The sequence below is a fragment of the Bidens hawaiensis genome, unplaced genomic scaffold (genome assembly GCF_021521415.1).
Source record: "Bidens hawaiensis isolate Kalapana, Puna unplaced genomic scaffold, B.hawaiensis_p1.1 tig00003115_1, whole genome shotgun sequence".
NCBI lineage: Eukaryota > Viridiplantae > Streptophyta > Magnoliopsida > Asterales > Asteraceae > Bidens > Bidens hawaiensis.
The window spans coordinates 1,463,645-1,487,197 of NW_027491167.1; the positions used below are offsets into that span (position 1 = coordinate 1,463,645).

At 35.8% G+C, this 23,553-nt stretch overlaps 3 protein-coding genes across 3 annotated transcripts; 2 read left to right on the top strand and 1 right to left on the bottom strand.

Annotated features, from left to right (window-relative positions):
* Positions 1-320: 320 nt before the first annotated feature.
* LOC143622323 (tryptophan N-monooxygenase CYP79A68-like) lies at positions 321-8,796 on the top strand. Its single transcript, XM_077093512.1, has 4 exons — positions 321-790; positions 1,457-1,901; positions 2,771-2,961; positions 8,415-8,796. Exons 1-4 carry the CDS (start codon positions 321-323, stop codon positions 8,794-8,796), a joined length of 1,488 nt encoding a protein of 495 aa, XP_076949627.1.
* Positions 8,797-9,476: 680 nt separating this feature from the next.
* Positions 9,477-12,359, bottom strand: LOC143622265 (kelch repeat-containing protein At3g27220-like). The gene is made up of 7 exons (XM_077093458.1): positions 12,029-12,359; positions 11,405-11,593; positions 11,090-11,322; positions 10,819-10,989; positions 10,612-10,717; positions 10,335-10,541; positions 9,477-10,259 (listed from the first exon to the last, which is right to left on the bottom strand). The coding sequence occupies exons 1-7, from the start codon at positions 12,227-12,229 to the stop codon at positions 10,095-10,097; spliced, it is 1,272 nt and encodes a 423-aa protein (XP_076949573.1). The 5' UTR covers positions 12,230-12,359; the 3' UTR covers positions 9,477-10,094.
* A 7,185-nt stretch (positions 12,360-19,544) lies between these two features.
* On the top strand, positions 19,545-22,520 carry LOC143622314 (cytochrome c1-2, heme protein, mitochondrial-like). Its single transcript, XM_077093504.1, has 7 exons — positions 19,545-19,637; positions 19,727-19,938; positions 20,008-20,287; positions 20,377-20,448; positions 21,818-21,934; positions 22,011-22,076; positions 22,193-22,520. Exons 1-7 carry the CDS (start codon positions 19,578-19,580, stop codon positions 22,307-22,309), a joined length of 924 nt encoding a protein of 307 aa, XP_076949619.1. The 5' UTR covers positions 19,545-19,577; the 3' UTR covers positions 22,310-22,520.
* The last annotated feature ends 1,033 nt before the right edge of the window (positions 22,521-23,553 follow it).

A 23,553-nucleotide genomic window follows, 5' to 3' on the forward strand; every position in this document is an offset into this window, starting at 1 on the left:
GTTTTAGTACCATACCCCTACAAGTTACATATGTAAACCCAACATATGAGACATCCCATGTTATGGGTGTTTCACTTTCTCCTTTAAAAATACTCACAAATACCCTGGCATGCTCTAATTAATGTTATTGGAAACACTACTTTGAACCAATATCGACTTAGGACTAACATTTATTAGAAGTTTGAAAAGCAATAAGTCATACAATACTTGTCAAAATAATTTAATTACAATAATTAAATGAAATCGTTATTTAAATGGTAGAACTACGAACATAGCAGCACAAGTAGAAGATTATTTTGTTAAAACTTTCTTTAATACTCATGATCATCTTCACTCTCTTACTCATATTCATAGTTGTCTTCATAGTGATTAGATGCACCCAACGTTCGAGACGCCTGCCACCTCTTCCACTGGGCCCAAAACCATTTCCCTACATCGGAAGTTTAATTCCCATGCTTAAGAACAAGCCTACATTCCGATGGATTCATAGGATGATGGAAGAAATGGAAACCAAGATCATATGCATTCGTCTTGGGCATGTGCATGTTATAGCGGTTAGTGATCCAAAGATTGCTTGTGAGTTTTTGAAGGACAATGATGAGATTTTTGCATCAAGGCCTGATTGCATGTCAGGTTATCTAACGAGCGATGGTTACTTGAACACTTCTCTTGTTCCAATGAGTGATCATTGGAAGAACATGAGGAGAATCATAGCTACCGAGATTGCTTCGGCTTCTGGGCATAAATGGCTTCAAAACAAGCGAGGCGAAGAAGCCGATAATCTTCTAAGGTATGTATCATACACATAGTAGTGTTGAGATGTTCTTAGTACATAGCCAAGTTTAGAATAATCCATGATTGTCTTTATCTTTAAGGTACAGTGAAGTACATCACTTTTAACGAGTGTCCTTGTTATTTTATCTGATGTTAGTGACTCAAAAATGTTTTGGGAATGTTAGATACGAACTAATCTGGCGTGTCCTACATGTCTGGATTTCGGTGTAACAACATAATACTTCATATAGTTAATCAACAAGTTACATAAGTTAAAATGCCTATATTATATGATCAACAAGAGAGTTGAAAGTAGTGCTAAAGTAAGTTCAAAAGAATGGGTAGTATTGTTCCAAATGTAGAAAGTTTAGCTTATGATAATTTTATTAAATTATTAGAGCATATTTTTAACTTTTAGAGACTACTTTCCGTATATGAATATTAGAATGTCTTTTAAGGGACTAAAGATATAAAACATAATTTTAAAATCTCTACCGGATATATATAATACTAAAATGTTTATTATAGTGTGTTTCATCTTGGAAACGTGTTAGTTAAAAAAAAAGTCGTAGTGCAGCTTGTTGGCCGCTTACCTACCATTTTATTGTAATTCAAAACATTTGTATTATTGCCAAAAAAAATACTTAAACCAGATATCCAAATTAATATGTATATCTTTTAGGTTCATGTACAACCGCTGCGAGTCTAATGTTCTGGTCACCGAAGAGGTAGTAAATGTTAGGATTATTGTGCAACAGTACACAAGCAACATCGCAAGAAAGATCATGTTTGGAAGTAGCTATTTTGGCAAAGAGAGTGCGGATGGTGGCCATGGGGATGAAGAGATCGAGCATGTTGAATCATTTTTTACGATTCTTGCTTACACTTACGCTTTCTGCGTGACGGATTTCTTCCCATACTTGCGATGGATCACTGATTTTGATGGGCATGAGAGAATCATAAGGAGTGCTATTCGCACAGCAAGAAAGTATCAAGACCCTTTGATCGATGAAAGGATACAGCAATGGAAAGATGGTGTTATGACAAAAAAAGATGATTTGCTTGATGTTTTCATCAATCTTGAAGACCCTCAGCTAACTCCGGATCACATTAAATCCCAGATCCTTGTAAGATTCAAATTCTTCTAATTTTTGGTGGTCTAGGAATATGATAATTGTTTCTAAGACCTTCTTTTGAAACATGTTTTGTTTTTAACCGATACGGAAAGAATCCTGACATGAAATGTTTATGACAGGCGAAATGGTCTTGGGATGGCGAGCAAACTTGTCAGGCCCGCTGAGGTGGCAAGCAAAGTTGGTCGGTTTGCTTATTAGCCAAGCAAACTCCAGTAAAATTGAGATGTGCTTGAAGTAAATTCTCAGTGGAGTTTGCTTTGAGTTCGTTTGCCTAAAACCGAGCCATCCAATTACACTTGCCACCTTAGCATAGATAGGGATGTCGCTTGACAAGTATGGTGATGTGCACAAAACGTGGAGATATCAACATGGCTAGCAGTTATATGCAACTTAGTTTATTTCATGCAACCAGATATTGTCTGCTTTCATGGACCACCAGTGCCGGACTTGGCTCCACAACATGATAGTGTCCCCGTTCGCTGCCTCTGTCTATAGGTGCTTTTATATTTGAGCATTGAGTGATATATAGCAGTGGGTCCGTAATAGCTAGTATTGGGTTATTTCATCTAAGGCTACATAATGGCCACATTTATATTTCAAGTTAGGCATGAATGAATAAAAATTCTTAAACTTCCCAATTCCTATTCTATATGGGTACGCAAACATTAAGATTATGTGTTGATTAAAAGGTATTTTGAGTCTACAAACCAAACATGTTTCGAAACATTCTAGAAATGCTTATCAATCTCCTAGACCACCTAGAATTCAAAACGTCTGCGTGTTTTATTTTATGTGTTCCAATGAAAAAATATTCTACTTTTATTATAATAATATTGATGAGTTTGAGTGTGTAATTATAGGATCTGATGATTGCAACTTTTGATAATACATGGAACAGTATCGAATGGGCGCTTGCAGAAATGATAAATGAACCAAGGATCTTAGAAAAGGCAGTCCACGAGCTTGATTCTTTGGTTGGTAAAGATAGACTCGTGCAAGAATCAGATCTAGTTCACTTAAATTACATCAATGCATGTGTGAAGGAGGCTTTGAGATTCTTGATAAATATTGATATATAGGATCGATAATCACAAAGGAATTGATCAAACAATGAATTCTGATATTGATAATAATATGGGTTCGTTACAATCTGAATGATCAGACATCGCATATATATATACACGATACATACATACAACTTTAAACTAATGACAGTTTGACCCTTGTAGTTTGTTTACATTAACATAACTAAACTAAAATACAAATAAATATAAATGACTAAAATGCCCTTTCGGTTGTGAGTGATTATTTCCAACAATCACCCCCTTAATCACGATCAACTTGAAGCAGGTCTTTGACGCCGAGTAGTTCCCTCATTGTGATGAACTTCATTCTTGGGAGCGCCTTTGTTAAGATGTCTGCTTTTTGTGATTCTCCAGCAATATGCTCCATGGTTATTTGTTCATTTTCGATGCATTCACGTATGAAGTGATAACGTATATCGATGTGCTTGCTTCTACCATGAAACACGGGATTCTTCATTAAGGCTATTGCTGATCGGTTATCAACCAACAATGTGACCTTTTCTTCTTTCCATCCGGTTAAAGCGCTGAGCAGTCTCTTTAACCATAATGCTTGACATGCTGCTGCGGTTGCTGCCATGAATTCTGACTCGCATGATGATAATGCTACGGTAGGTTGCTTTTGAGTGCACCAACTGATAGGAGAGTTTCCAAAGTAGAATACTATTCCTGTTGTGCCTTTCCCTTCTTCAGTGTTAACTCCATAGCTACTATCACTATAACCAATTAACTTGCGTCCTCCATTGCTTTGATAAGTTATACCATAATCTTTTGTTCCTTTGATATAACGAATAACTTGCTTGATTGCTTTGAGATGATGCTCCTTTGGTTCTTGCATGAAACGACTAAGTAATCCTACAGAATAACTTAAATCTGGTCTCGTGTGAAGGAGATATCTTAGGCATCCTATTAGACTTCTATACTTGGTGGGATCAACTGGTTCTCCACCTTCAACTTTTGTTAGTCTAAGTCCTAGATCCATTGGTGTCTTTGTATCATTGCTCTCTAGCATTTCTGAGTCCTTGAGAATCTTGTTCACATAACCAGTTTGTCTGATTGAGATAACACCCCCTGATTGGGTGACTTCTATTCCTAAGTAGTAGGCTAATAAACCTAAGTCGCTCATTTCGAATTTTCCTTCCATTTGTGATTTGAACTTGTCAATTTCTTTCTTCGGTGATCCAGTGACAATCAAATCATCAACATAAACTCCAACTATCAGATTAGAGTTTGAACTTGCCTTGATATAGACTGCTTGCTCTAACGAACACTTTTGAAATCCAAGTGACTTCAATGTGTTGTCTAACTTTACATTCCATGCACGTGGTGCTTGTCGTAGTCCATACAAAGCTTTTGAAAGTTTGTAAACTTTTCCTTTGTCTTGTGGTTTCACAAAGCCTTCAGGTTGAGAAACATACACTTCTTCCTTTAATTCTCCATGTAAAAAAGCTGATTTTACATCTAGATGGTGTACTTCCCATTTGTTATAAGCAGCTAAGGCTAAGATTAAACGTACAGTCTCTATTCGTGCTACCGGGGCAAAGACTTCTTCAAAATCTATCCCATGTTGTTGTACATAACCTTTTGCTACTAAACGTGCCTTGTGTTTTATTATATTTCCACTTGCGTCTCTCTTGGTCTTGAATACCCATTTCAAACCTATTGCTTTATGATCCTTGGGTAAATCGGTCAAGATCCAAGTCTTGTTCCTATTTATTGAATCTAATTCAACTTTCATAGCTTCAATCCATCTTTCATCTACTGCTGCCTCCTTATACGTTCTAGGTTCTTCTTCAACTAGTAACAATTCATTTTCATCTAAAATTATTTCTGGTGCTCGAGCATAAATATCTTCTAAACTTTGATAGCGTAACGGTGTATGATCATATGGTCTAAAGGAGCTTGCAGATGTTTCAGAGTTTGGTTCGTGGGTGTATGATTGTGGAGTGACCGGTGAATTTGGTGGATTAACGGGTGAGAGTGGTTTTTCATCTTCATGAGTTTGATTTTCAGTTTGTTCAAACTCAGGTTCGACATTGATGGGTGGAACAGATGTTGGAACTTCGTCAACTGTAAATTCTGTCCATTCGTTTCCTTTCTGATTAAAACTCTCATCTTCCTCCTTCCAGTTCCAAAACTCCTTTTCCTTAAAGTATACATCCCTACTAACACAAATTCTATTTGTTCTAGGATCAAATAGTCTATAGGCTTTTGATCCTGGTTCACTACCTAAATAAATCATTTCAGTGCTTCTATCATCCAACTTCTTTAAGTGTGGTAGTAACACTTTTGCATATGCCTTACAACCAAAGACTTTAAGATACTTCAAATTTGGCTTATCACCTTTAAGCGCTTCAAAAGGTGTGCTATTAACTAAAGCTCTGGTCGGTGTTCGGTTTAGGATGTAGACAGCATGTCTTACTGCTTCTGCCCAAAATATCTGAGGCATATTACTTGCCTTTAGCATACTCCTTGTAGCAGATAGTATTGTTCTATTTCTTCGTTCTACCATGCCATTCTGTTGCGGGGAGTATGGTGCAGTAAGTTGTCTTGCTATTCCATTTTCTTTACAGAACTTGGAGAAATCTTTGGACGTGAATTCTCCACCTCTATCAGTTCTAAACATCTTCAATTTGGTTCCTAACTCTATTTCTATCATCAACTTAAATTCTTTAAACGTCTCAAACGCTTGATCTTTTGATTCGAGAAAGTATACCCACATGTACCTTGTACAGTCGTCGACTAATAAGAAAATATACTTCTTTCCTGAATGAGTTGATGGCGAGATATGACCACAAAGATCTCCTGAAACTAAACCTAATGGTTCAGTTGATCTAGATTCGGCTTGCCTTGGAAACGGAGATCTACTATGTTTTCCAAGCAAACATGCATCGCAGACTTGTGAGGAGTGTGAAATCCGCGGGACTCCTCTAACTAAATTCTTCTGTGTCATGTCTTTAATCGTGTTAAAGCTCATATGACAAAGCCGTGCGTGCCATAGCCATGCATTATCTTGCAAACTTGCTAACAGTGAGATGGGCGTGCCAATCTTCAAATTAACTATGTAAAGTCTATTCTTCGAACGTTCGACTTTCATGAGAAGTGTTTCCTTTATGTCATACAAACGTAACTGATTGTATTCCATAACGACTTTACATCTGATTTCTGTTAGTTGCCCTAGACTCAAAATATTGCTTTTAAGACTGGGAATGTAATAAACATTGGTAACAACTCTTTGCTTCCTGTTTTTACATTCCAGCAATATTGAGCCCATGCCTTTAATTTCTACATACGAACCATCACCAAAACGAACATTCCCACTCATCTTCTCATCTAATTCAGTGAAATGTTCTCGCGAACCGGTCATATGGTTGCTAGCACCATTATCGAGATACCACATGCTTTCATCAGTTAACCTGTAGTTACTGGGCTTGATCTCCTTTTCGTTTAAGAAAACTACTTGAGTATCAATACGGTCTTCATGGATTGCCATTAAAAGGGTCGGCTCTTCGTCCTCTTGCACTAGATTGGCCTGATCTTGTGCATGATCCTTTTGAGGGCAATTTGAAGAATAATGTCCAAGTTTGCTACATCTGTAACATCTAACCTTACTCGTGTCACTAGTGAACTTCCTTCTATTTTGGTTAGAATCTTTGGACAGGTCTTGAGTGGAATCTTCCCGTGATGATGATGGTGTAAACCGTCCACGGCCTCGGCCTCGTGGATTGAACCTCCTGCTTCCTCGTCTTGCATTTGAATGTCCCCGGCCATGATTACCGTCATGTCGTGTGAACATCAACTTATCCTGATTTTCAACTAGACTTCCTTTCTTTGACTTGATTCGTTCCTCGAAAGTTTTAAGTCTTCCGATGGTTTCGTCTAAAGTCATTTTATCTAAATCCGAGTACTGTTCTATTGATGATACTATTTGGATGAACCTTTCGGGCACAGAGTTAAGTAACTTACGTACTAGGGTTGATTCATCAAAAGTTGATCCTAAACCATTTGCTCTAGAAACTATGGCGTTCAACTTAGCGGTGAAAGAATCAATAGATTCATCTTCTTTCATTTGCAACAATTCGAATTCGGATTTAAGGGTTTGTAACCGTGCCTTTTGCACACGATCTACTCCTACGTGTCTAGTTTTCAACGTGTCCCATATTTCTTTTGCACTTTGCAACTTGCAACACCAAATCTTCAGGTAATGATTGAAAAAGATAGGCGGTGGCCGTCTTATCTTTCTTCACATCGGGTTCTGTGGTTTCAAGCGGTTCAATCATTTCCCAAAGGCCATTTGCCTCTAATATGGTCTTGATACGTATTGCCCAAACCGTATAATTTGTCGGTTTTAAGATTGGACATTGAAAACTAGAAAGTGTTGCCACTTCCTTGTAATGTATCATGGGACCACTCTGATTTGTGTCTGACATACTAACAATTTTCATCAACAATTCACAATTCTAACGGGGAATCCTATAAATCACTACGTTTTCAATCTACGGGTTTCTATAATAATCCAACAACAAAACAAATTCTATTGTCTAATCTGTGACAAAGAATTAAAAATTGGAATAATAAACCTGATGATGATGTCGGGTTATGATGTGTGTGATTATCCACTTGTATCAAAATATTGGATTGTGGAAATTTAGAATCTGGTTGTGATCTTAATTCCAATATATTACTTCCAATATATGGGTTCCAAATAACCAGCGATGAAACACCCGAACCAAATCTTGACTTTTGATTCCAATTTTGACTTTTCAAAAATAACCAGCGGTGAACAAAACAAAATCCCCTGAGTTTGGATTCTTTGTTGATTCTGGATTCCGATTAACAATGTTCCAATTAACCGTTATTGCAGGATGTGATTCCAACAATAAATTGAAACAATTTTTTTTGAAACGGGCCTGAAATTGTTGAAACGTGTCTGGGAATTAACAATCGCGAGTGGGAAATCACCAATAACGGACCAATTGAATCAATTAATTCAATTGATTTGGGTTTCCTTTAATTCGAATTCCAATAACTGAACGAATTTCTGATTGATCGGTGGGACAGGGACGAACTTGCAATCTGATTTGCGTGATATCAGGGATGATGAACGAGGGTAATAAATTGTTGATAATCCTATGAAGAATCTGTGCTCTGATGCCAATTCTTGATAAATATTGATATATAGGATCGATAATCACAAAGGAATTGATCAAACAATGAATTCTGATATTGATAATAATATGGGTTCGTTACAATCTGAATGATCAGACATCGCATATATATATATACACGATACATACATACAACTTTAAACTAATGACAGTATGACCCTTGTAGTTTGTTTACATTAACATAACTAAACTAAAATACAAATAAATATAAATGACTAAAATGCCCTTTCGGTTGTGAGTGATTATTTCCAACAGAGATTACACCCTATTGCACCTTTCACCCTCCCTCGAGTGGCATCCCGCAACACTACTGTTGCCGGGTGTTTCATACCAAAAGATAGCCAAGTGATAGTGAGCCGTGTGGGGCTAGGGCGGAACCATGAGGTATGGGATGACCCACTGACATTCAATCCAGACCGTCACATGAATGGCAACAAGGTCGTGGTGCTAACTAGCCACAACCTTCACATGTTGTCATTTAGCACTGGTAGGCGAGGGTGCCCTGGGGTGTTGTTGGGCACGACCATAGCTGTAATGTTGTTGTCTAGGCTCATACAAGGGTTCAGCTGGGAGATGCCACCCAATGAACCACGTGTTGTTCTCGAGGAGAGCCTACATAACTTATGGATGGCTTAGCCATTGGTAGCTCTTGCCAAGCCTCCTTTGCCTCGCCATCTTTATCCTACGAGTTGAATCGTATGCTTTTAATTACATCCACTGCATGAATGTTATATATATAATGAAGTTTGGTATAGTTTTTGTGTTTTACTAAAAAATTGTAACTTTATAATCTATATTTCTAAAGGACTGTAAAATAATATAAATATAAGATAAAACAAATGGTCGTAAATAAATTGTGTTACATGTTTTGTTCATTTATTTTTAATCTTATATATGTTAACACGGCCAAAGATTAATTAAATAAGTGGTTAGTAAGACTTCCTACTTTATGTAGAAACTTGATCATCACCGGACCACTATCAGACGCATTCTTTTGTACCTTATTACACAAGGCTTGATTCATAGACCTCTACTGTCACTATTCTTGCTTATGTGGATGTTGGTTGCCTAGATGATTGGTGATATATCACTAAGACAATGTGTGTTTCATGAATCCATCCTAAGCAGTTGGAGTTCCAAGAAACAACATACAGTTGCATGATTGAGTGCTAAGGCGCACTATCGTGCTCTTGCCCACAATGCTGCTGAGCTTAGATGGATTAGATATGTTATTTCATGAATTATATTCCTTTTATTGTTCCACCCGCTTTGTTAGTGACAACATTGAAGCTACCAATTTAGCAGTCAATCATTTGTTTCATCTGTACACAAAATACATTAAGACTAACTTACATTTTATACGAGACATGGTTATGAGTTTTTTCTTTATTTATTCTCCACCTAAACTAAAAATTTTAGTATATTCAGAGTCTCAGCATTCGCAATGTTTCTACCTTAGTTCAGCTAGCTGATTTATCGGCCAAAGGGTTGTCGTCTACACGTTTTAACTACTGTGTTGCCTTCTTACTGAAACTTCTTTGTCATATATGCGATTTGACTATTCGTTGCATGCTTTAGTTCAGTTGGTTGATTTATGGTGCTTTTATATGTTGACTGTTATGTTAATTTACTAGCTGCAAACTGTTGGGCAATTAAAAGAGTCTAAAACTCATTTAATTTTACTCTTTAAAGGCTTCGTATGTGCTGACTATTATGTTAATTTTCTAAGAGCAACCTAAGATTCATAATGGTTGAGCCCACAACTGTTACCTTTAAGCTAACCAAAGCCACAAACTTGAAACAATATTTACCATGGTATGCCTCATGCATTAACCATCAAAACTTTAACAAAATTACTCTTGATCGAATACTATATCGCGACAAATGAAACAAGCAAAAAGAAAAGGTTCGTTTAAAAACAAAGAACAATCTTTTTACAATCTCAATTTGGTTCGCCACAAATCCCCCACAACCTGCTTCGGCTGTGGATTATCCGGCCCTTTGTCTCGCTGTCCCGATGTGATATAAAACCATCCATTCCAATACGCTGCTTGTGTAGTTTTCACACGATAAGGAAGCTTTCCAATCACATGCCATTTCTGTGCAGATTTGTATTATTAGACGTGTTTGCTTATTTATATCAAAACTAAAATAAAAAGAAGTGATAGCTATACCTTTGAGTCGAGATCAAACCGAAACAACTCTCCAACTAATATCATCCGTTTTGTCACGGGATTTTTCTCCGTCGTGCCACCCGCAATGACAATGGAGTTGTTAAGAACCACCCATGAAGCTTCTATATGTGAATCGGGTTTTGGCATAGATGGCAATGTGTGCCACGTCATCTTGTCATCAAGCATGTAAACATCACCATAAACAACCTACAAAATTTTGAACAACACTTCAGTTTAAAAATATCAGGTTTGACCCGCAAAAGTCAAAACACATTACCTCGTGCCTGCGTGAACACTTGAAGATAGGAGACCCCGGTTTAGGCATAAAGTCACCCTCTTGACCACCAATAACATACAACCGATCACCGACAGCAACACAAGCTCTATTAAAAGTTACAACACAACATAGAATTTTATTATTTTATAAAACCAATTGATTCCATACGAGCATACCAACATATTATTAGTTCAAGTCGATTTTTACCTATGTGGACCACCACGAGGAATTGGCACTTCTACCCTCCATGTTTTCTCTAGCGGTTTCCCATTTTTCACTGCAATACTCCAATGACCTGTACTAGGCGTGTGACGGTTCTCCTTACCACCCCCCATCACATGAAGTCTTCCCCTCCAAATTTGAGTTGCAGGGGCATACCTGGAAATTAAAAAAACAATAATTTCAGAAATCATATTTCATTATTTAACACAAAAACTACTTTTAAAAAAATCAAAAAAAACAGATTTGCATAGCACACCTTGGTTCTGGTAATGGTGGAAATGACTGCCATTTTCTTGTTTGTGTATCGAGCACAAATGTTTCGGCTACGGGAGGTGTTCGACATTGCGGGCCCTGTTGACCCGAGACAACATAAATAAATCTCCCGTCGGTTGCCATTCCTAAATGAGAATTAGCCATTTGTTGTGGTGTGGGAAAGCTTTCTTCCCATTTGTTGCTTGTGAAATTGTAAACATCAACATGAGAATGTACCTATCACATAATTCAAAAGCAATTATTGCAAATACACTCAAAATGAACAAAATAAAGGTTTTGCATAAAGACTGATTCTTACATGGTCAAGGGTTCTATATCCAGAAAACACATAAAAAAGATTATAAATTTGTATTGAAGCACCGTCGAGACGTGGTACGGGTGCGGGTGCCAGCTCTTCCCATTCGGTTTCGGGTGCGGGTAAATCAGCAAAGGTTCCTGATAGCAACCTCTCAGGAATCTTTTCTTTTTGATCCTTAAAATCTGCAATCTAAATGTAACAATAAATGAATGAAAATAAGTAAAAGATTCATACTTTGATATACTACTAGTCTCAGATGAACTAATTTGTTACAAACAAGAGAAGCCCATTATCCCAAAGGCAATGCCAATTGAATGAAACTAATTTTGACTTTTTTGGTCAAACTTCAGTTCGACCCAATGTCAAATTCGTACTAATGTAGCTACCCACAAGGAAAAATATTAACTAATTTGAAATCTCCAACAAGCAATCGAATATAAGCAAACGTTTCCGATTGTTAAATTGTAACAAAAATCATATCAATATCGAATCTGATATAACAAGCGTTGACCTGAAAAGTCAAAATTAATAATCAGATGAGCATAGCAACAGTCCAAAGGTAATGGCAGCAAATGGGTCAAATTAAGAACAAATCAAAACATAAAAAGTGGATAGTTGGGTGACCTTATGAGTCTGATTGAAGAAATTAGGCAGTGTGACAAGATCATTATTATTCTCGCGAACCCAATTATAACGGATTGAGGAAGATGAAGCCCGTAAGTAATTGAAGATCAAGGCGCCACCCACAAGGACGGTAGTAATAAACAATAATATGATTCTTGATTTCGTGGAAATGGGTTTAGTGCTGCTGTGATTCTTTTTCATTGTTTGTGTTCTATAGGGTGATGAGAAGATCTCGGAAACATGATAAAAGCCATATATAAAGTGTGTGCAAACATATGAAATGTAGGAAAAAGCGGCCGCCAATGGTTTCCGATTACCGGTGTCAGCCGTTGTTTACTTTCTTCATCTCATCTCATCTCATCTCATCATTCGTCGGTGAAATCATCATTTAAACATCCTAATTTTTAAGAAAAGAAAATTCCTAAAATAACATTGCATTAATGTCCTCCTCTTTTGTCAATTTACTATGAAGACTCGTCCCAATTCCATCTTAATAACGAGATTCAACGTCGAATGAAAAATTAACACGTGGCTCCTCATCACAATGAAGTTGAGCCCAAATCTCATTGTCACAATGAATTTTCTCAAAACTAATCGTGACGACGAAGTTTTGAGATCAACTTCATTGTGGCGATGAGTTTTGAGATGAATTTCATCTTGACAATGAGATTTTGATGCCACGTGTCAGTTTCTCATTCTACGTTGAATCTCATTATGAAAATGGAATTGAGACGGGCCATTTTGGAATTTTTCGAAAGAAGGGTCATTTTTAGAATCTTTCTCATCACTTGGGTTACATTGTTAAAACAGGAAGGCTTCGCATGAGGTTCAAACTAGTTATTAAATAGATAGAAGTTGCAATGCATGAATGAGACGAGATTGTTTGTTGTGACTAAGTTATCGCGTAAGGTTAAGTATTTGAAAGGAGACGAGTGTTTACAGTGTAACCCTTAGTAAACAGACAAACACTTAGTATCGACACAATGAGAGGTATTTCTCATTGTGACAAAGTTTCGTGTGGTGCAAAATGCCAACGGTGCAATGCTATTCTTTGGAAGAGATTCTAGCAACATGTTTTATTTGGAGATTGTATAATGATAAAATTTCAGCAACCGCGTTACCTCCATATCAAAGACACACAATGATATAAAGGAAATTGTTTTTATAGGTGAAAAAATGACAATTTTTGTCATTCTTTAACTAGTCTAACTGAGGTAACTATTAACTCCCCATCACATATGATGGTTTTGTAATTTTTTAGTGCCAAGAATTATTTATATTGACATTAAAAGAATGCACGTAGATGTAAAGAGACAGTATTTATAATGTAATATGTCAAGAACTCAAAAGATATAGTAGTGTGACAAGTGTGAATTAGTTAGTACGGTGATAAGTATATAAAATAAAATTTTAACTAGTTTTAGTGAATTAAACAAATTAAAATCAGAAAAAAAATCCATCAAATGATAATATGTTGTAAAACAGCTATAACCTATTAGCAATATAGAGAGAATGGAGAAATAGTTTTCATTCATATCATAATATAGAGTACAATGTCATTATATAGGCTCCTTACATTAACACAAAATAACTATAGAGATAAGTTAAACATATGAAAAGTTATCACTTTATGACAAATATAGATGGAGAGTCATTATATAATAGGGAATAATTCATAACATAATAAAAATTCTTACTATTACTATCAAACTACTCTAAAACTTTATCGTATAGCTAATGAATACATATGAATAACATGTAGAGTTCCAAAAAATGCACAAAGTTAATTTTTATATAATTAAACTACTAAATAAATATGCATGCCTTATCCCAAATTCAAATAATATGAATTGTTGGTAATTTAAGTATCATCAAACAATTTAAGTAATCGGGATGATTTATTTTGTTAACTAAATGACAAATCACAATAAACATCAACAAGAGTTGGAAAATGTGGAGTACATGTCGTTCAATGTTTTTATGGCTTCGATACTAAGGTCTTCAATGACTTATGCACTGTGAGAGCTAAAGGGGCACGACCCTAATGGGGTTAAAGGGTCCCGTGTAGGGTCTAAGGGCGGCCTCACTAACTGGGGTCACGTGGATGGTGAAAAGTTGTGTAGAAAAAGCCATTCAGACATTGTTGAAAATAACTAACATGTTGTTATATGTCCAGTGCAACTTGGTTATTGAAGTTCGATAGCAACTTGGTTAGGGATAGGGATGTTCTTCAGGTTGTACTCTCGGGTTTTGGGTTTCTTGGGTCGAGTTCCTCACGTGTGAGAAACATAAACCTAGAATTGATGTGACATTCGTTAATTTACTAACTCGACGCCCGACCCGTTTTAAATTTTAGGATTTTTCATGAAAGATTATTATTCAGGATGATTTACGATATTATTCTTTATTTGCATTTGTTTAAGTTACAAATGCCATTTCACGTATTCTATACTTTAAGTTCATCTAACCAAAGTACAGAGATTAAAACTATCAAATTCTAAACTTTCTACTAAATCATGTTCTTCGCGCTACGCGAAGAACTTCTCCCTCACCTTTCACGATACACGAAAATGTTATACGTTGAAATTGTCTTCAATTGGCTCGGGGCTACCCATCCATTCCATATTTTGCGATATGCGACGCGATTGTATCATACTCGAACTTAGTCAACAAGCCAAGTTTATTCTCCAAATGCTTTCCAATCTCGTTTTTTTGATTCAATTAACCGACTTAAGATGATTCTAGACCCTTTCCTATGTCAAATCCCTAAAGTTTCTCACCAAGAATTGTCATAAACGAATCAATTTGCATTATTTTCTTTCAAATTTTTATTATTTACCAAATCTTCTAAATTGAATGATTTAATTTCTTTGTTTCTCAAACTCTTATATAAGCCACCATTCTTTACCTTTGTTAAATCATTCCTGCCTCTCAATTCTCTCTCAACTTCAACTCACGATTTTAATCTTCAATTTGGTGTTCTGGCTTGTTTGACTTTCAAAAGTCAAACCTGAGTTTTTTCTTCATCCCTTTAGTGCCATCTCCGTGTAATATTTGTTTAGTTTTTCATTATTATCATGATTTGAATGAAACCCATCTTTTAATCCCATTTTATTGAGGTGTTTCAACGTCCCATAAATCGTAAATCATCAAGTTAATAAAATTAGGGGATTTTAATCCCATTTTATGGGATTCCCATTAGTCAAAATCGATTTCTGGGGTTTATTTTCATAAAATTAGGGGATTTTTTGCTTAATGTTGTATAATCTCCAAGTTAATAAATATTATTCTTACATTATGATTTTGTTGGAAACGAACCCAGAATATTTCCGGGTTCGAGTCAGATAAAACCTAACCACTCGCTTAACAAACTTTATTTCTCTAGAATGCGAGGTTTGCTTATTTTTACCAAACCGAATCATATAAAATTGATAAATAATGATTTAAACTCAACTTTTATTAATAAAAATTGATCTTTAAGCTATGAATATTTGTTACACATAAATCTTTCATTATATGCAGATAATTTATTCGTTTAAACTCCAATAAAAGAACCAAACCTATAGATTGTCTTATTATTATTATTATTATTATTTCAAAACCTATACTTAGACCTAGCCATTCTATCTAGGGTTTCTCATATAGCTGTGTCAAACCGGTTCACTCGTTTAAGCTCATCATTTGCTCTCCTCTCTTTTGCATACGCTATCATGTGAGTTTATCATAACACCATTTTCATTATTTTGGGGTGTGACATGTATATTACAAACTACAACTCGTTTATTTCATATTCTTAATTTCAAACACGATTCATATTAATGTCATTGTGTGTATACCTTTTCATAATTGCTCATGCTTTACATGCTACATGCTTATTTATGGTTGTTGTTGGTGGTGGATATTCAAACGCAAATACAAACACAAACTCAATAGTGTGGTAGTCCTTAAGATGAACTTGCGGTCCTTAGTAATTTGGCTTTACGTCAAAGAGAACGAGATTAATCTATTTCTTTCATTCTACGCATTTATTTTTATGTTTAAATTACTTCACTATGACATATGATTCGTAACTTTTCATTATATATATAGTAAACTCTTATGATTGCCCACCTACATTCGTGTTGACAAAATTATTTTATACATGCTATAGGTTGAAGTTTGTTCGGGATTGAAGATCGCTTAGTTATGGACCTTTAGGATATTTTATTTAATAAGCATGTTTGAAATATTGTTTGCTTTTATTTTGAATCATGTAATGTGATGAGTACGTTTTAATACCATGGATAAATGATATTATCACTTTAATTAGTGTTGCATGCTATGAACAATCAATGTCCGTTCAGACATATTTCGTCGTTGGTTGGGGTGTAACAATCGAAACCTAACCCTAATCTCTCCCGAGTTTGGGATTTATTGGCCTGGGTTAATCGAGTTTCAAGTATTTGACCTAGAAAACTAAGAACATATTAATAAATAAATAAAATGCTAAAATTAAAACAACATTATAAATATAGTAAGGAGAAAGTGAATACGGTGTTGTTAGTCGTCTAAGCTTACACGTGAAACCTATCAAAACTACGTAGCTTTGATTAAAAAATTTCATAAAAATCCATGTCCTTCTTAAACCCTAATTCTAACACCCCTTGCAAAAATATTAGGGCTAAATAAAAAAAATAACTAAAATAAAAACTAAAGGCAGCGTGATAAAAGGATTTCTATAATGAGTCACTGATCGGTTTAAGCAAACTAGACGTAGTCATAAGACTGAATAAATTTGTTTCGCATGATTTTTTTGAATGATGAATTAGAATTGAACTTGAATTAATTAATCTAAAAAATACACCTCGTCAAGAAAATAAATTTGCAGAAATTAAGAACGATCTTTAATGCCTGCACCTTAAGACTTAAGTCTTACATTTTTGGTTCATAAAGTAATTTTATTTATTAATGGAAGACTACACTCTACAGGGCTATGATTTTTTTTCTTTTGTTAGTAGCTAATCGATAAATCTTGCATTATTGTATGAGATTTAGTTATATAATTGATTTTTAATTGGTTTTGCGTGTAAGCTTAGACGGCTAACAGCACCGTATTCACTTTCCCCATATAATAAACACAATCCATAGAATTAAAGAAACATTATCATCGTCACATGTAGAATCGATCGACAGAACCTATAGAATCAAACAAACTTCAAATTAATTTGTAGAGTAAGTTAGCAATTATAGCTTGGATGTAGAATAGCCATAGGATCTAAAATAGATTTTTTTTTGAAAATTATCTAAAATAGATGGAATGGTAATCGAAGAGTATACAATATTATACTAAACAATTGAACGTGTCGCGCACTAATAATATTAGCCTATTAGATTATAAAACGCATAACGAGGTTTTCAGGTATAACTGAAACAACTAAATGAGTAACCAGTAATCAAACCAAATTAGAATGGTTTGTGTTCGGGGTTGGTGAATTCAGGCTTGGGTTCCATGGATACATGTACTTCTATTTAACTAGGCAGACAGGCGGTGTCAAGAAAATTTGAAAGATGATTTGAAAGCAACACGATTACTTTTAGTGTTTGTAAATAGTTTAAGAAAATAGTGATTCACTTTAGGTTCTGAGTTTCTAGGGTTCTAGAGAAAAGTGGCAATCGTAAACTTGGATACTGAAAGTTTGGTGGAGACTTACTCATGCATTAGTTTTGACTTTTAAGGGTAAAATTAAAATATAAAGGGAGACAAAAATGAGAAATGTGAGAATGATTTATGGTCATAAAAAAACCACTCAACAAAAAATTCACAAAAAATAAAAAAAAATTAAAAAACAAAAATGTTTTCCTCGTCATTCTAGTTCTAAAAAAAGACGAAAAGATACAATGCCGAAAATGAACAAACAACACAATGATAAATAAAAAAAAGACACAACATGTCGCAAAATTTAACACAGTGCTGGACAAAATATAACACAATGTTGAGTAATATAACACAATATCAAGAAAAAATCAACAATGTAAGAAAAAAATACACAATTAATGACGAAAATAAACACAAAACACAATGATAAATAAAAAGATACAATGATGTTTTTTTTCTCAACGCCGTGTCTTTTTCTAGTTTTTTTTAAACGAGTAAGAAAGTGGAAACATTTTTGCGTTTTTACATTGTTCATTGTTTTATTAAATTTTGAGTTATGATTTTTTTGATTAATTTAAATTATTTTTTAAGAGGTTTTATTTTTGCTAGAAATCTTTCTCATTCTTATTATTTGTGTCCCCTATTTGTAGAATAACTTGACCCTAAACTCATCTAGAGGTGCACAAATTGAGTTTTCAAATACCCGGGTTTGGGTATGACCGGGTATTAGAAAAACGGGTGTTGGCAATACTCGGGTCAGGTTCGGGTCTGAGTATTGTCTCTAAAAACCATACCCTATGTATCGGATTCGGGTCGGGTATTGAGCCGGGTATTGAAAAAACCCTATTTTCGGGTTTTTTCTGGCTTTTTTTCGGATATATATTGGTTTTTTTAAGGGGTTGCACCTTTTAGGATTATTTTTCCGGGTATTTTTCGTGTAATATCGGGTATTTGATAAACCCGGTTCGGGTATTTGTAAACCCGGTTCGGGTATGGAACCGGTTCGGGTTTTCGGGTATTACCGGGTACAAATCGGCTCCGGTTTCAGGTACGGGTAGGGTCGGGTACGGGTTCGGGTATAAAATAAACCGGTTCTGGGTGTTTTTGGGTTCGGTTTTTTTTCCCGCACCGCACCTGTATGTATACTCATCTTTAAGCCTATAGTTTAGAAGCCCAATAGGTGATAAAAGAGGCCTTGGCCCATCCGAAAGGTGGTGTGGTGTCCTAAAGTGAACGGTGAAGTGATGATAGACCGGTCGTCCTGCTTGTGTTGTGGTAACCACAAGTGATAAATCATTCTGGCCGAATAATTAATCTCCTCCTTCCATTCGTTATTATTTTTATTATCTCTTCTCTGCGGCCGTTTAACGCCGCCGGCGACACACAATCATCTCATCCGACGACGTTTAAGTAAGTCCTCCTCAATTTCATTTCATTTCGTTAACGCTTAATCATTCATTCGTGTCTATTGTCTGTGTCAAATGTGTAACTTACAATCTACCTATCATTTCTTGTCTATTGATTGATTGCATCTTCCGTTTAATAAATCAGATCTTAGCTCCGTTTAATTAGGGCTTTATTTGTTCTTTCAGCTCGCACAATTGATTTACTAACAGTTTTAGGGCAAAATGTATACCTGATTTAGGGTTTCAATACGATAGTTGACTGACTCTGCATTATGATGTGTACGTGGGTCGGGTCGGGTCGGGTCAATTAAAAAAGGGTTGTTTTGGTTCGGGTCGAAACGGGACAGGGTTTTCGGGTCGGAGCAGGCTGTTTTTTTTAAACGTTCACCAAATCTAACTTCTCTTGTAAATCCTGAACTGTAATAATTGATTTCTCTTTTCAAAGTAATTCTTTATTCAAAATTTCAATTATCATTGATATATGTGTTTTTACAGGAAATTGGCTTAAATGGCTGGTGGTAGGGGAATTTACCACTTGCTGAGGAACCGCCTTCATTCGCATTCCACCGTAAGCGTTATTATGGTTTGCATTTCTTTTCTTGCGCTTGTAATTTGCTGGTCAGTTAGGCTAAATCTGTTATCTATTACGTGTACCAGGCCCCTCCGGTTTTGTCATCTTTAATACCGAAGACAGATCAAGAAGCTTCTGGAATGAAGTCTTTGAGGGCAATAGCACTCATTGGAGCAGGTGTTTCCGGGCTTTTGAGCTTTACAACAATAGCAGCTGCTGACGAGGCCGAACACGGGCTAGATTCTCCAAGCTATCCTTGGCCTCACCAAGGCATTTTGAGCTCATACGACCATGCTTCGTAAGTGTGTTTTTAAACTAACTTTTGTTATCTTCTTGTGATGTAACCTTTTTATTTGATTTTGATCAGGATCCGACGTGGTCACCAAGTGTATACGCAAGTATGCGCATCGTGCCATTCAATGGGTTTGGTTTCGTACCGTGACTTGGTGGGTGTGGCGTATACTGAAGAGGAAACTAAAGCAATGGCTGCTGAAATTGAGGTTACTGATGGTCCTAATGATGAGGGTGAGATGTTTACCCGACCTGGAAAGCTCAGTGATCGGTTTCCTCAACCTTATGCAAATGAGCAAGCTGCTAGATTTGCTAATGGCGGGGCCTATCCTCCAGACCTCAGTCTTATCACCAAAGTAACTAACTCACTCCTCTTTTTTTTCTTTACCTTTTTAAGTTATTGCTTTCTTTATGCTACAGATTTTCACATTTTGGGTTTTGTCAGGCTCGTCACAATGGACAGAACTATGTATTTGCACTTTTGACTGGCTACCGTGATCCTCCTGCTGGTGTGTCGGTGAGTAGTAAATTCTCATACCACATGTTGGTAAATACAACAAAACGCTTACAAGAAACTGATGAAGCAGTATCAGAAAACGCCATTGGATGAATTTGTTTTGCACAATCCATAAATGGTGGGATGAGTAGAGCATGCTTCTCAGCTAAAATATTATTTTCCTATAAATTAGAAATCTCATATCATCATCCACTGTGATAGAAGTCGCATCTCCCCAAATCTGTTCACTTAATTCTTTCCCAAAAATACCTAATAAATAAATAAACAAAATTTAGCCTCAGATGAAGAGATCAAGTGCCCATACGTTACAATTGAATTTAAGTAGTAAATTCTGAGATAAAGATGAACTCAAAACCTAAATCCAAGATGGGACTGACATGTAATTGTTAAAAAAGCTAAATTATTATGTTAATGAAATTGAGTGCATCTCTATGAAGCAGATGAAAACTTCTGCTTTGCAATTTAGAAATGATTGTGCAACAGGGTTAGCTGAAAAACCCTAAGGGTGGGACGGTTGTAATGTGGGTAGTGTTTGAGGGCAAGGTGCCCTAAGAGGGTACACCACTCTCCCCTGTTGGGCCTAAAATGAGGTAGTATTCACCGATTTGGGTAGTGTGAGAAATGGAGATGGGGATTTGCAAGTAATCATCTATCGTCTTTATAATTATTTTTTAACAAAGAAAAATGGTTTTAGGGTATTTGAGAGGAGTGGGGCCAAGGATTTTAGGGTATTTGAGAGGAGTGTGGCCAAGGGTTTTAGGGTAGTTGATGGTATGCGTGACATGGAAGGGCAGGATTGGTAGAACTCAGGGTAGTGTGCAGGAGCACCTCTCCCATTCTAAATTGAGAAGAGTAAAAGATTATCGAAGAAGGAAGAAGACAGTGTGCGTTGGTCTGGTGTGTTTGTAATGGTGCAGATGACTTTCAATTTGGGTCTTCTTTATTCTATCACACAGTCTAACCTGTGCTTCAGTTTTCCTATTTTTTCATCATACCCATTTGGACCCTATGGAAATATCACCTAACCCAGAAAAGCCCAAGCATTTATATCTGAAGTCCAAAATAACCCTGATGTTTGATAAATGTTTGCTAGGGATATTGTTTAGTAGTTATTTTAATTTCGAGTTCATTAAAGTGCCTATCATTAATGTAAAAATAGTAATGTTATCTTAAATACAGCTTTGACCGTTGATTAGTCAATTTTTTTCAAGAAAAGTGCCATATCAATATAGCGCTGAATCGCTGATAGCTAGTTCTATAACGTATTATGACTTATAGTTGTATCAACAGTTCTTTTACTCTGTGGACAAACCTTTTTTTTTTAATTCTGGTTAAATTAGCCTGATTATCTAATCCATCTATATTGCAGATCAGGGAAGGTCTGCACTATAATCCTTATTTCCCTGGTGGAGCTATTGCAATGCCTAAAATGCTTAATGATGGTGCTGTTGAGTATGAAGATGGCACTCCTGCAACTGAGGCTCAGGTTTGTTAATTGTTCTCTCTCTCTCGTATATTGTCATATTTTTTTAGTTAATTCTTTTTTTATCTAACTACTGCAGATGGGAAAAGACATTGTTTCATTCTTAAGCTGGGCTGCAGAACCAGAAATGGAGGAACGGAAACTGGTAAATTCCTCTAAATCTTTCAAAGTTACTAGTCAAATGAATTTATTTGAGCTTAAGGTTAAACTTGTAATCTTGAATGAATAATGAATGGCATTGGTTTTGGTTGGATGGTGCAGATGGGATTCAAGTGGATATTTGTACTGTCACTGGCCCTGCTTCAGGCTGCATACTACAGGCGTTTGAGGTGGTCGGTTCTCAAGTCCCGCAAGCTTGTTCTTGATGTGGTCAACTAGAAGTCCTTTGATTTCTCTTGGTCAAAGGTTTGTGACCAGACTTTGAATGAGAAATAATTATTTTTTTAATGTATAAGAACACCATGCATTTTAGTCTTCTGTTTCTGTATGGAGAAAGGTGTGTTTTGCATAATGTGATAATTGTACTGGTTCTTCATTTTGGAACTTTAAAACAAGGAATAATGGAGTCATTTATGTTTTTGTTGTCTTATATCATCTGAACCGATTGAGTCAATCATTTGCAATATACTGTACCGCGCCATGCAGTCATGCATCATCATTGAAAGTGCATGAATTAACTATGGATCTGTGATAAAGTTGTGCATCAATGTGATAAAGTTTTGGTTTAGTGTGTAAAAGTTGTGTTAATGTTTTAGAAATTGTCTTGGTGTTTTGGTGTGTACAGTAGTGTATTAGTGTTGTCATGATGATTTTGATTTATTTCATTGATAAAAAGGATCATAAAATAATATTAGTTTAAATTTCAATCTAGTGAAAATTGGTCCACACTGCACATATTTTATTTAACGGTGAATTTTTGTCAACTGAAAGACTTGAACCCAAGACGGCAAGACCTCGCCAATTGTTTGGTGTTTTAAAGGCTTTGCCTCACTAACTTGTTTTAAACACCGAGGAGAGTGTTAGTAGGTTAAAATGGTTGTAACATTCGTTTTAAATTTATACCATCACCACTTGGCTGCATAACGCACTTAACTCTAGAAACATGAAATAATGATATGCTAAAGATTAACTTATATATCTATACACTTGAAGAGGTTGGAACCATAATGGATTCTCCTAGTTACACCAAAAAGTTAAGGTTCATCTTTGCCTTTACTTACAATCATCAGTCTCATAACATTTTGCCTTTGCTCACGGTCATCACTCTCACAACTTCATGCTTTCCTTCTTTCAAAAATACGATCCCAATGTGACACATTTTCAAATTTCAGTATACTATATTAGAAATACTCAGTTTATGTTTAGTGTTGAATTGGATGTTTTGGTATGAGTTCAATTTAATTATGACGGTGAAAATTTGGACTTAGATTTCGTAAATAGAGCTTAATAGTGTAAATTGGTTCGTAGGGTTTAAAGTCCAGATAAATGGACTTATCTTGGGGAACCAATTGTTCAGTTGATCAAAAGTTTAGTCCCTAGATATATCTTATTCACTTCGAGATTTTTATGAGCAAATATTAGAAGCATTAAAACTTCACAAGTGTGTTTGTGATTTGCGATCC

Bases quoted from the DNA above. Each gene is read 5' to 3' on its own strand.
- LOC143622314 (XM_077093504.1), top strand. From the start codon at position 19,578: ATGGCTGGTGGTAGGGGAATTTACCACTTGCTGAGGAACCGCCTTCAT. The intron at 20,449-21,817 runs GTGAGTAGTAAA...TCTATATTGCAG, and splicing joins ATCCTCCTGCTGGTGTGTCG to ATCAGGGAAGGTCTGCACTA. The intron at 22,077-22,192 runs GTAAATTCCTCT...TGGATGGTGCAG, and splicing joins AAATGGAGGAACGGAAACTG to ATGGGATTCAAGTGGATATT.
- LOC143622323 (XM_077093512.1), top strand. From the start codon at position 321: ATGATCATCTTCACTCTCTTACTCATATTCATAGTTGTCTTCATAGTG. The intron at 791-1,456 runs GTATGTATCATA...TATATCTTTTAG, and splicing joins GAAGCCGATAATCTTCTAAG to GTTCATGTACAACCGCTGCG. The intron at 2,962-8,414 runs GAGATTCTTGAT...TTATTTCCAACA, and splicing joins GCATGTGTGAAGGAGGCTTT to GAGATTACACCCTATTGCAC.
- LOC143622265 (XM_077093458.1), bottom strand. From the start codon at position 12,229: ATGAAAAAGAATCACAGCAGCACTAAACCCATTTCCACGAAATCAAGA. The intron at 11,323-11,404 runs GTAAGAATCAGT...ATTATGTGATAG, and splicing joins GATATAGAACCCTTGACCAT to GTACATTCTCATGTTGATGT. The intron at 10,990-11,089 runs GTGTGCTATGCA...TTTAATTTCCAG, and splicing joins CCACCATTACCAGAACCAAG to GTATGCCCCTGCAACTCAAA.